General features: G+C 45.0%; 1 protein-coding gene across 2 annotated transcripts in view; it reads left to right on the forward strand.

Annotated features, from left to right (window-relative positions):
- The window catches only part of Ykt6 (YKT6 v-SNARE), a 34,228-nt gene that overhangs the window by 5,502 nt on the left and 16,468 nt on the right, over window positions 1-12,258 (forward strand). For both annotated transcript variants that reach the window (XM_070079733.1, XM_070079734.1), the window contains one exon: window positions 10,735-10,933. In XM_070079733.1, the coding sequence (XP_069935834.1) occupies window positions 10,744-10,933 (190 nt within the window). In that variant the 5' untranslated portion in view covers window positions 10,735-10,743. The remainder of the gene's footprint in view (window positions 1-10,734; window positions 10,934-12,258) is intronic.

Consider the following 12,258-nt stretch of genomic DNA (forward strand, 5'->3'; position numbering starts at 1 on the left):
GTTTATTGAGCTTTCATTACCCCGGAGATTTTCATTTTTATCCCATTTGGGGTAATTTACCCCGGTTCCCCAACCTAGGCTCTAGGCTCTTGAGTCCAGCCTGGTGCTGTTACCAGCCTGGTGCTGTTACCAGCCTGGTGCTGTTACCAGCCTGGTGCTGTTACCAGCCAGGTGCTGTTACCAGCTAGGTGCTGTTACCAGCCTGGTGCTGTTACCAGCTAGGTGCTGTTACCAGCTAGGTGCTGTTACCAGCCTGGTGCTGTTACCAGCCTGGTGCTGTTACCAGCCAGGTGCTGTTACCAGCTAGGTGCTGTTACCAGCCTGGTGCTGTTACCAGCTAGGTGCTGTTACCAGCTAGGTGCTGTTACCAGCCTGGTGCTGTTACCAGTCTGGTGCTGTTACCAGCCAGGTGCTGTTACCAGCCAGGTGCTGTTACCAGCCAGGTGCTGTTACCAGCCTGGTGCTGTTACCAGCTAGGTGCTGTTACCAGCCTGGTGCTGTTACCAGCTAGGTGCTGTTACCAGCTAGGTGCTGTTACCAGCCAGGTGCTGTTATCAGCCAGGATCTGTTACCAGCCTGGTGCTGTTACCAGCCTGGTGCTGTTACCAGCCTGGTGCTGTTACCAGCCTGGTGCTGTTACCAGCCAGGTGCTGTTACCAGCCAGGTGCTGTTACCAGCCTGGTGCTGTTACCAGCTAGGTGCTGTTACCAGCCTGGTGCTGTTACCAGCCAGGTGCTGTTACCAGCCAGGTGCTGTTACCAGCCTGGTGCTGTTACCAGCCAGGTGCTGTTACCAGCCAGGTGCTGTTACCAGCTAGGTGCTGTTACCAGCCTGGTGCTGTTACCAGCTAGGTGCTGTTACCAGCCTGGTGCTGTTACCAGCCAGGTGCTGTTACCAGCCAGGTGCTGTTACCAGCCAGGTGCTGTTACCAGCTAGGTGCTGTTACCAGCCAGGTGCTGTTACCAGCTAGGTGCTGTTACCAGCCTGGTGCTGTTACCAGCCAGGTGCTGTTACCAGCCAGGTGCTGTTACCAGCCTGGTGCTGTTACCAGCCAGGTGCTGTTACCAGCCAGGTGCTGTTACCAGCCAGGTGCTGTTACCAGCCAGGTGCTGTTACCAGCCAGGTGCTGTTACCAGCCAGGTGCTGTTACCAGCCAGGTGCTGTTACCAGCCAGGTGCTGTTACCAGCCAGGTGCTGTTACCAGCCAGGTGCTGTTACCAGCCAGGTGCTGTTACCAGCCAGGTGCTGTTACCAGCCAGGTGCTGTTACCATCCTGGTGCTGTCACCAGCTTGGTGCTGTCACCAGCCTGGTGCTGTCACCAGCCTGGTGCTGTCACCAGCCAGGTGCTGTCACCAGCCAGGTGCTGTCACCAGCCAGGTGCTGTCACCAGCCAGGTGCTGTCACCAGCCAGGTGCTGTCACCAGCCAGGTGCTGTCACCAGCCAGGTGCTGTCACCAGCCAGGTGCTGTCACCAGCCAGGTGCTGTCACCAGCCAGGTGCTGTCACCAGCCTGGTGCTGCCACCAGCCTGGTGCTGTCACCAGCCTGGTGCTGTCACCAGCCTGGTGCTGTCACCAGCCTGGTGCTGCCACCAGCCTGGTGCTGTCACCAGCTTGGTGCTGTCACCAGCCTGGTGCTGCCACCAGCCTGGTGCTGTCACCAGCCTGGTGCTGCCACCAGCCTGGTGCTGCCACCAGCCTGGTGCTGTCACCAGCCTGGTGCTGTCACCAGGCTTGCTAGCTCACTTTCAGCTCTTGTGGGCAGTTATTCTGAGTAATTTACATACATTACTATGCAATAAGATCACAGTATGCAGTAAAGATAAGAACATAAGAAAGAAGGAACACTGCAACAGGCCTACTGGCCTATGCGAGGCAGGTCCAAGTCTCCTACTGGCCTATGCGAGGCAGGTCCAAGTCTCCTACCGGCTTAAGCCAATGCCCTAACCTAGTTAGGTGATATCACAGTACGCAGAACAAACAATTAAGGATTTTCATGAGAAATCACGTGGTTGTTCACTATTCTTTTCACAGTGGCTGTTCTGTATTACTGTGTATAACAATTGTAAATTATCCCAAAAATTGTATAAAATCTTCCTTAAGTTTATATAGATTTGTTTTACACAATTCTATATGATTTTTTAGAACCTTAAATAGTAACTTAGTGGTGCACATTTTCTTGGGTTTACCATAGATGATTTACACATTACTTTGTAAAACAATTGTAAATCATCCAAAATTGTGTAAAATCTACTTTAAGTTTATATAGGTTTGTTTTATGCAATTCTGAATGATTTTCAGTCAGTTTAAATACTAACTTACTAGTGTTTGGGGGTTATCCTAGGTAATTTACATACACAATGCAAGGCAATTGTAAATCATCTGAAATTGTGTAAATTATACCTAAATCAACTTCTGGTGATGACAGCCTGGTGTCAGCCACTGGGTGGAGGTATATATACAGTTGGGTTACAATTGGTGCCGTTGACAGGATGTAATGCAGTAAATATTACTTCTGAATCCTTCCCATTAGAGGTCCAGGTCAGCCTAGACGGTAGTGTGTCAGACTGTCAATTTACGGACCGTGGTTTGAGCCCCTTGTCAACTATTTATTCACATCTCTACTTGTTCCGCCTATAGGAGGGCCCTGTTTATACAGCAGGTTAGCTTCCGAGCTACTGTAGGCTCCATTTATACAGCAGGTTAGCTTCCGGGCTACTGTAGGCTCCATTTATACAGCAGGTTAGCTTCCGGGCTACTGTAGGCTCCATTTATACAGCAGGTTAGCTTCCGGGCTACTGTAGGCTCTGTTTATACAGCAGGTTAGCTTCCGAGCTACTGTAGGCTCCATTTATACAGCAGGTTAGCTTCCGAGCTACTGTAGGCTCCATTTATACAGCAGGTTAGCTTCCGAGCTACTGTAGGCTCCATTTATACAGCAGGTTAGCTTCCAGGCTACTGTAGGCTCCGTTTATACAGCAGGTTAGCTTCCGGGCTACTGTAGGCTCCATTTATACAGCAGGTTAGCTTCCGGGCTACTGTAGGCTCCATTTATACAGCAGGTTAGCTTCCGGGCTACTGTAGGCTCCATTTATACAGCAGGTTAGCTTCCGAGCTACTGTAGGCTCCATTTATACAGCAGGTTAGCTTCCGGGCTACTGTAGGCTCCATTTATACAGCAGGTTAGCTTCTGGGCTACTGTAGGCTCCATTTATACAGCAGGTTAGCTTCCGAGCTACTGTAGGCTCCATTTATACAGCAGGTTAGCTTCCGGGCTACTGTAGGCTCTGTTTATACAGCAGGTTAGCTTCCGAGCTACTGTAGGCTCCATTTATACAGCAGGTTAGCTTCCGGGCTACTGTAGGCTCCGTTTATACAGCAGGTTAGCTTCCGATCTACTGTAGGACCCCGTTTATACATGTGATGGATATGTGGGGCAGCAGGCCTCCAGCAGCAACAGCCTGGTTGACCAGGCGAGCACCAGACAAGCCTGGCCCATGGCCAGGCTCAGAGAGTAGATATACTCTCGAAATTCTTCAAAGGTATATCAAAGGTATATACAACAGGTTACAGGCTACTGTAGGGCTGCATTGTGAAGGTTCAGCAACCCTATCAGACTCTCAAGAAGTATGTGATAAGGATGATTCCTCCTTGTGGAAATTAAAAGATAGTAAAATTCAGTGATGACGTAGTAAGATAAACAAATTTTTTAATATGTAGAACTTGTATAGAATATAAAACACTTAACCATTTAAATGTTGGGATCCCTGATTCTAAACTCACTCTGTGTCGAAAAATGTTAAAAAAAAAAAAAATTCTTATGAAATGGTAGAGAATCTTTTCCCGATGGTAATGACACCAAAAGTGTGAAATTTGATGGAACACTCGTGGAATTACACTCTCATGAAGTTAGTAATCTCGGCGATGATTACGCATTGGCGATTTCACCCACTTTGAGCCCTATTTTCAGCCAATTCCATCATTCCAGTCGACCAAACTCATAGCTATTTCTCTAGAACTCCATTTGTTCTATCGACTGAGCACAAGAAACTGCCCATTTACCAATTTCAACTACCCAATAAAGTGGTCAGAATTTGGCAATTTGGCCAATTTCACACAAATTTCAGGAGATGCCAGTTTCAAAACAGAATAAACAGTGCAGACATTCCTGGCACTAAAATAACATTTTCTCTGTTCATTAGTCATGTCTCCAGGTCCCTCTTATATTACTCTTGCTTTCCATTTTGAATTTTTATTCACTCAAAAATGGAAGATTTTCTGTTATGCAGTCTACTTCATTATTATATAATTGTATAAATAATGTCAAGCTATTCGTGACTGCGTATTAGACTGGCCAGTTGGACACACATTGGACGGTGATATCATTTGTTTACTCTTGAACATCGGCAAAAATTGAACATTTCCACTACTTTGAGCTCAATTTCAAGGCACCTTTCATCGTGAAACCAATCAAAATAATCTCTAATTCTGTAATATATCTTCCATTCTATCAAAGGAGACCAAGAAAACAAGAATGCAACCATAAATACAATACGAAAATAACCTCGAAGTTTTTTAAACCCAAAAACACGGTTGTAGTTTTTTCTCATGCATTGCGTGCTGCAGGATTTTTTTTTATACTGTGCACACTGACCATGTAGACCCATTCTCTCACATGTAGGTCTACCAGCTTTCTCCTGCTAGATTTGAAGCCACTAGAATTTTGGGGTATTAATATGTCACCAACACTGCCTTGTAAGCCATACCTATACATCACTGACAGTGGAAGGGTTAAACATGAAATTAATCCTACCTGAAGCAAAGAATGAAATATATAAATAATTAGTGACTCAAGGCTAGTATGTAAGCGAAAAATATAGTGGTGTCGTGCTGATGTTCTGGGCACATAGCTCTGAATCGTGATTTGGAACGCTGAGATATTATTGATGTCGAGGGAGGGGGGGTCACAGGTGGACATGACTGTTGTGACACTTGCAGTAAATAGAGAGAGTAGGGATCCTGAAGGACCAAGGTACAGTGGAACCTCTACTTGCGAGTTTAATCCGTTCCATGACCTTGCTCGCAATTGGATTTGCTCGTTTGCAGAGTCAATTTTCCTCATTTAAATTAATTGAAATGCAATTAATCCGTTCCAGTGGAATTCTGTACTTCAAAAATATCAACTCTACAGCTTATTTATCTATCTCACTTCATTTAATATGACATAATAAACAATATAAATAACATAGAAACCTGATATATACTCTAAAATTAGTAAAATATGTCATTCATGTAGTGATATGGGCGGTGTCGGCGGTGGACGAGAGTTTGTCTGGACACCAGGCAAAATTCTTCATGAATAATTTCGCTAATATCATCTATATGGCTTATTTATATATCACAGTTCATCTAATATGACATAACAGACAATATAAATAACATAGAAACACGATATATACTCTAGAATGAATAAAATATGTCATTATGTAACAGGTGGAGGCGGCCACAACTGCTCCCTCTTTGTTGTGGTAAACACTGCCATCTAGTGACGGCCTTTTGAAGCCGTCTATTATTATAATTATTATATGTAGTACATTATTATTATATATGTATTATTATACATATATTATTATTATTATTATTGTATTATACTATTAGTGTATTATTATTATTATTATTATACGTATTGTTATTATTCATATTATTATTATACATATTATTATTATTATTATTATATAAATTATTTGTAATTTTTATTTACTCAAAAAATATAAGATTTACTGTTATTCGTTACTGCAATAATTGTATAAATATGTCAGCTCATTCACGACTGCATATTGGAATGGACAGTGACGTCATTTGTTTACACTGAAACGGCCAAGCAATGGACCATTTCTCCTGGGTTGAGCTCAATTTCAAGGCACTTTTTCTCATGAAACCAATTAAAATCATATCTGCTTCTGTAATTTATCTTCCATTCTATCAAATGAGACCAAAAAACGAGAATACAGTCATAAAAACCATTCAAAATTACCACTAAGGGGTGGCTAATTGCTGAGAAGTGAACTCCATTATTTATGCTTAGATTTTTTCATTTTTGTTGTATGTTAAGAAGCATCTTTCCATCATACATTGCCCAAGTTTCAGTAAGATAGTCCAACAAACAAATGAAACAATTCTCGAGATCAAGAGCAAGAGCCCCTCACCAGTGTCAAGGAACCTGCCTTGAGGTCTTGCTTGTGGAAATTTTGCTCGCGTATGGAAGCAAAAAATTGACCCATTGACTGCTCATATTTGGAAAAACTCGCACGTGGACACGCTCGCAAGTAGAGGTTCCACTGTACTGGGATCCTCTAACAACCCGTCCGAAGGAGCAGAGTCGCCAATTGTGAACCACAGTGAAACTGGTGGGGTGACAACAGGAGAATGGCTTTAGAATGGTGTGTAGCCGATTGCATGTCAGCTACGAGTGGAAGGGGACCAGTTTAGGTACAGATGCCAGATTAAGTCTCAGATCTGTACCAAGATTGTTGCTGCCCCTCTTATCTTGCCTGTGTTGGATGACCCGAGCCAACAGTCAAGGCTGTCAAGAGCAACGGAAAATTAGAAACCATTCGAGAAGTCACTCATATGATAATCATGCTGCCTTTAAAAGAAATGGTGAGGACAAATATGATTACGTTGTACTACGTAAGTTCAGGTTGAATTCCCAGAATATAAACCTAAACAAGAGTTCAGCTCTTGTTTCAACTAAATTGAACAAAACAAAAACTATTGAACAGGAGTGGACTGGATACTACAGACTTGATGGTAGCTGAAAATCAAGTGGCTGTCAACTGGTCGGAGGGACACACTTCAACTCTCATCAGGTGGAGAAAGGGAGGGGGGGGTTAGCAGGAACGATGCTCACACCTTACAGAACAAGCACCACTCAACAAACCACCACCACCACAAGTCATTCACACTTCTGCACTTATCTAATGAACCTATCCCTCGCATGCATTTGTACAGCAGGTTTGGTTCCAAGCTACTGTAGGGCTCCACTTACACATCAGGTTAGGTTTCAGGCTACTGTAGGGCTCCACTTATATAGCAGGTTGGGTTTCAGGCTACTGTGGGGCTCCACTTATACAGCAGGTTATGTTTCAGGCTACTATAGGGCTCCACTTATATAGCAGGTTGGGTTTCAGGCTACTGTGGGGCTCCACTTTTACAACAGGTTAGGTTCCAGGCTACTGTAGGGCTCCGCTTACACAGCAGGTTAGGCTCCGGGCTACTGTAGGGCTCCGCTCATACAGCAGATTAGGTTCCGGGCTACTGTAGGGCTCCGCTTATACAGCAGGTTAGGTTCTGGGCTACTGTAGGGCTCCGCTTATACAGCAGGTTAGGTTCCGGGCTACTGTAGGGCTCCGCTTATACAGCAGGTTAGGTTCCAGGCTACTGTAGGGCTCCGCTTATACAGCAGGTTAGGTTCCGGGCTACTGTAGGGCTCCGCTTATACAGCAGGTTAGGTTCCGGGCTACTGTAGGGCTCCGCTTATACAGCAGGTTAGGTTCCGGGCTACTGTAGGGCTCCACTTATACAGCAGGTTAGGTTCCGGGCTACTGTAGGGCTCCGCTTATACAGCAGGTTAGGTTCCGGGCTACTGTAGGGCTCCGCTTATACAGCAGGTTAGGTTCCGGGCTACCGTAGGGCTCTGCTTATACAGCAGGTTAGGTTCCGGGCTACCGTAGGGCTCCGCTTATACAGCAGGTTAGGTTCCGGGGTACTGTAGGGCTCCACTTATACAGCAGGTTAGGTTCCGGGCTACTGTAGGGCTCCGCTTATACAGCAGGTTAGGTTCCAGGCTACTGTAGGGCTCCGCTTATACAGCAAGTTAGGTTCCGGGCTACTGTAGGGCTCCGCTTATACAGCAGGTTAGGTTCCGGGCTACCGTAGGGCTCCGCTTATACAGCAGGTTAGGTTCCGGGCTACCGTAGGGCTCCGCTTATACAGCAGGTTAGGTTCCAGGCTACTGTAGGGCTCCGCTTATACAGCAGGTTAGGTTCCGGGCTACTGTAGGGCTCCGCTTATACAGCAGGTTAGGTTCCGGGCTACTGTAGGGCTCCGCTTATACAGCAGGTTAGGTTCCAGGCTACTGTAGGGCTCCGCTTATACAGCAGGTTAGGTTCCGGGCTACTGTAGGGCTCCGCTTATACAGCAGGTTAGGTTCCGGGCTACCGTAGGGCTCCGCTTATACAGCAGGTTAGGTTCCGGGCTACTGTAGGGCTCCGCTTATACAGCAGGTTAGGTTCCAGGCTACTGTAGGGCTCCGCTTATACAGCAGGTTAGGTTCCAGGCTACTGTAGGGCTCCGCTTATACAGCAGGTTAGGTTCCAGGCTACTGTAGGGCTCCGCTTATACAGCAGGTTAGGTTCCGGGCTACCGTAGGGCTCCGCTTATACAGCAGGCTAGGTTCCGGGCTACTGTAGGGCTCCGCTTATACAGCAGGTTAGGTTCCGGGCTACTGTAGGGCTCCGCTTATACAGCAGGTTAGGTTCCGGGCTACCGTAGGGCTCCGCTTATACAGCAGGTTAGGTTCCAGGCTACTGTAGGGCTCCGCTTATACAGCAGGTTAGGTTCCAGGCTACTGTAGGGCTCCGCTTATACAGCAGGTTAGGTTCCGGGCTACCGTAGGGCTCCGCTTATACAGCAGGTTAGGTTCCGGGGTACCGTAGGGTTCCGCTTATACAGCAGGTTAGGTTCCGGGCTACTGTAGGGCTCCGCTTATACAGCAGGTTAGGTTCCAGGCTACTGTAGGGCTCCGCTTATACAGCAGGTTAGGTTCCAGGCTACTGTAGGGCTCCGCTTATACAGCAGGTTAGGTTCCAGGCTACTGTAGGGCTCCGCTTATACAGCAGGTTAGGTTCCGGGCTACCGTAGGGCTCCGCTTATACAGCAGGCTAGGTTCCGGGCTACTGTAGGGCTCCGCTTATACAGCAGGTTAGGTTCCGGGCTACTGTAGGGCTCCGCTTATACAGCAGGTTAGGTTCCGGGCTACCGTAGGGCTCCGCTTATACAGCAGGTTAGGTTCCAGGCTACTGTAGGGCTCCGCTTATACAGCAGGTTAGGTTCCAGGCTACTGTAGGGCTCCGCTTATACAGCAGGTTAGGTTCCGGGCTACCGTAGGGCTCCGCTTATACAGCAGGTTAGGTTCCGGGGTACTGTAGGGTTCCGCTTATACAGCAGGTTAGGTTCCGGGCTACTGTAGGGCTCCGCTTATACAGCAGGTTAGGTTCCAGGCTACTGTAGGGCTCCACTTATACAGCAGGTTAGGTTCCAGGCTACTGTAGGGCTCCACTTATACAGCAGGTTAGGTTCCAGGCTACTGTAGGGCTCCACTTATACAGCAGGTTAGGTTCCAGGCTACTGTAGGGCTCCACTTATACAGCAGGTTAGGTTCCAGGCTACTGCTGTAAATTGAAACATAACCTCTTATCACCTTCAGATGCATCTAAAAGCCTGATAACATATATATTAAGTGAACAATAGAGCTAGGCCTTAAAAATGAATATACAGTACACACATTACCTACCTTAAAATGTTTTCATTCTTAGCTTATAGCGAATGTTGAATATATTTATTGTAGGAAATCTGAGTAAATGAGGAATGGGTATAACTGAAAACTGTTGCATTAGCAAAATGAGGCACTGTAAAGTGAAGCACTGTAAAGCAAAGCACTGTAAAATGAGGCACTGTAAAGTGAAGCACTGTAAAGCAAAGCACTGTAAAATGAGGCACTGTAAAGTGAAGCACTGTAAAGCAAAGCACTGTAAAATGAGGCACTGTAAAGTGAAGCACTGTAAAGCAAAGCATTGTAAAATGAGGCACTGTAAAGTGAAGCACTGTAAAGCAAAGCACTGTAAAATGAGGCACTGTAAAGTGAAGCACTGTGAAGCAAAGCACTGTAAAATGAGGCACTGTAAAGTGAAGCACTGTGAAGCAAAGCACTGTAAAATGAGGCACTGTAAAGTGAAGCACTGTGAAGCAAAGCATTGTAAAATGAGGCACTGTAAAGTGAAGCACTGTAAAGCAAAGCACTGTAAAATGAGGCACTGTAAAGTGAAGCACTGTAAAGCAAAGCATTGTAAAATGAGGCACTGTAAAGTGAAGCACTGTAAAGCAAAGCACTGTAAAATGAGGCACTGTAAAGTGAAATGCTGTAAAGCAAAGCACTGTAAAATGAGGCACTGTAAAGTGAAGCACTGTAAAGCAAAGCACTGTAAAATGAGGCACTGTAAAGTGAAGCACTGTGAAGCAAAGCACTGTAAAATGAGGCACTGTAAAGTGAAGCACTGTGAAGCAAAGCACTGTAAAATGAAGCGGTGTAAAGCGGGGCCTTCCTGTATATTTCTCATAGCAGACAGCAGCCTATATAGCTTGTCATCACAGTTTAACTGTCCAAATGACAGACACAGTTACTCGGGTCGTGTGACTGTGATATACGTATTCGATTGTTTTGTACTGTGTAACAAGGGTATTCTAGTTTGACTATAGTGTATTTTGAATATATAATATTTGTACATATTAAGAATTTTGTATTACCTTGTTATCGTGTTTATTGTGTGTGTTTTATTCAAGGGTAAATTACTGTTTGTTGTTGTGTTTTACAAGGATAAATGACTGATGTTTGTCGTGTGTGTGTGTGTTTTATAAGGGTAAATTGTTAATACTGAATTGTTTGGTGAACTTTCAGGTCTCCAAGATGGTAAAGTTGTTTGCAGTGTGTGTGTTATACAAGGGGGTGGAGAAAGCACACTTACTGAAGGCTGCCTACGACCTCCAACAGTTTAGTTTCTTCCAGCGAGGTTCCGTTCAGGAATTCATGGCGTTTACCTCCAGAATTATTACCGAGCGCAGTAACCCATGTTCTCGACAGTCTGTTAAAGAACAAGGTAAAGTGATGCATGGCGTGTGCATGTTTACGTTAATTGTTTCGTGTTCAGCAGGTAGGTCTGGGGTTACATTAACCCTTTCACTAACTGTGGCTTAGTACTGCAGCTTCGAGGTCACTGTCGGTGCCATGAGCTCAGCTCACTCAGATAAGCTGTGAGCATAAATTTGGGCCTATATATGAGAGAATGGATCTATGTGATATGTGAGCACCACATGTAAAAAAAATCTTACAGCATGCAGTGCATGAGAAAAAACTGCGACTATTTTTGGTTTAAAACAGCGACTTTGCGGTGTATTTTCGTATGGTTTTTATGGTTGTATTCTCAGCTTTTTGGTCTAATATGATAGGTAGTAGGTTGGTAGACAGCAACCACCCAGGGAAGTACTACCGTCCTGCCAGATGACTGTGAAACAAAAACCTGTAACTGTTTTGCATGATGGTAGGATTGCTGGTTTTCTTTTTCTTTCTTTTTCTGTCTCATAAACACGCTAGATAACAGGGATATCTTGCTACTCCTACTTACACTTTGGTCACACTTCACAGACACGCACATGCATATATATATATATATACATACATCTAGGTTTTTCTCCTTATTCTAAATAGCTCTTGTTCTTTTTTATTTCTTCTATTGTCCATGGGGAAGTGGAAAAGAATCTTTCCTCCGTAAGCCATGCGTGTCGTATGAGGCGACTAAAATGCCGGGAGCAATGGGCTAGTAACCCCTTCTCCTGTATACATTTACTAAAAAAGAGAAGAAGAAAAACTTTATAAAACTGGGTTGTTTAAATGTGCGTGGATGTAGTGCAGATGACAAGAAACAGATGATTGCTGATGTTATGAATGAAAAGAAGTTGGATGTCCTGGCTCTAAGCGAAACAAAGCTGAAGGGGGTAGGAGAGTTTCAGTGGGGGGAAATAAATGGGATTAAATCTGGAGTATCTGAGAGAGTTAGAGCAAAGGAAGGGGTAGCAGTAATGTTAAATGATCAGTTATGGAAGGAGAAAAGAGAATATGAATGTGTAAATTCGAGAATTATGTGGATTAAAGTAAAGGTTGGATGCGAGAAGTGGGTCATAATAAGCGTGTATGCACCTGGAGAAGAGAGGAATGCAGAGGAGAGAGAGAGATTTTGGGAGATGTTAAGTGAATGTATAGGAGCCTTTGAACCAAGTGAGAGAGTAATTGTGGTAGGGGACCTGAATGCTAAAGTAGGAGAAACTTTTAGAGAGGGTGTGGTAGGTAAGTTTGGGGTGCCAGGTGTAAATGATAATGGGAGCCCTTTGATTGAACTTTGTATAGAAAGGGGTTTAGTTATAGGTA

Source organism: Cherax quadricarinatus, unplaced genomic scaffold (assembly GCF_038502225.1).
Source record: "Cherax quadricarinatus isolate ZL_2023a unplaced genomic scaffold, ASM3850222v1 Contig9, whole genome shotgun sequence".
Lineage (NCBI taxonomy): Eukaryota > Metazoa > Arthropoda > Malacostraca > Decapoda > Parastacidae > Cherax > Cherax quadricarinatus.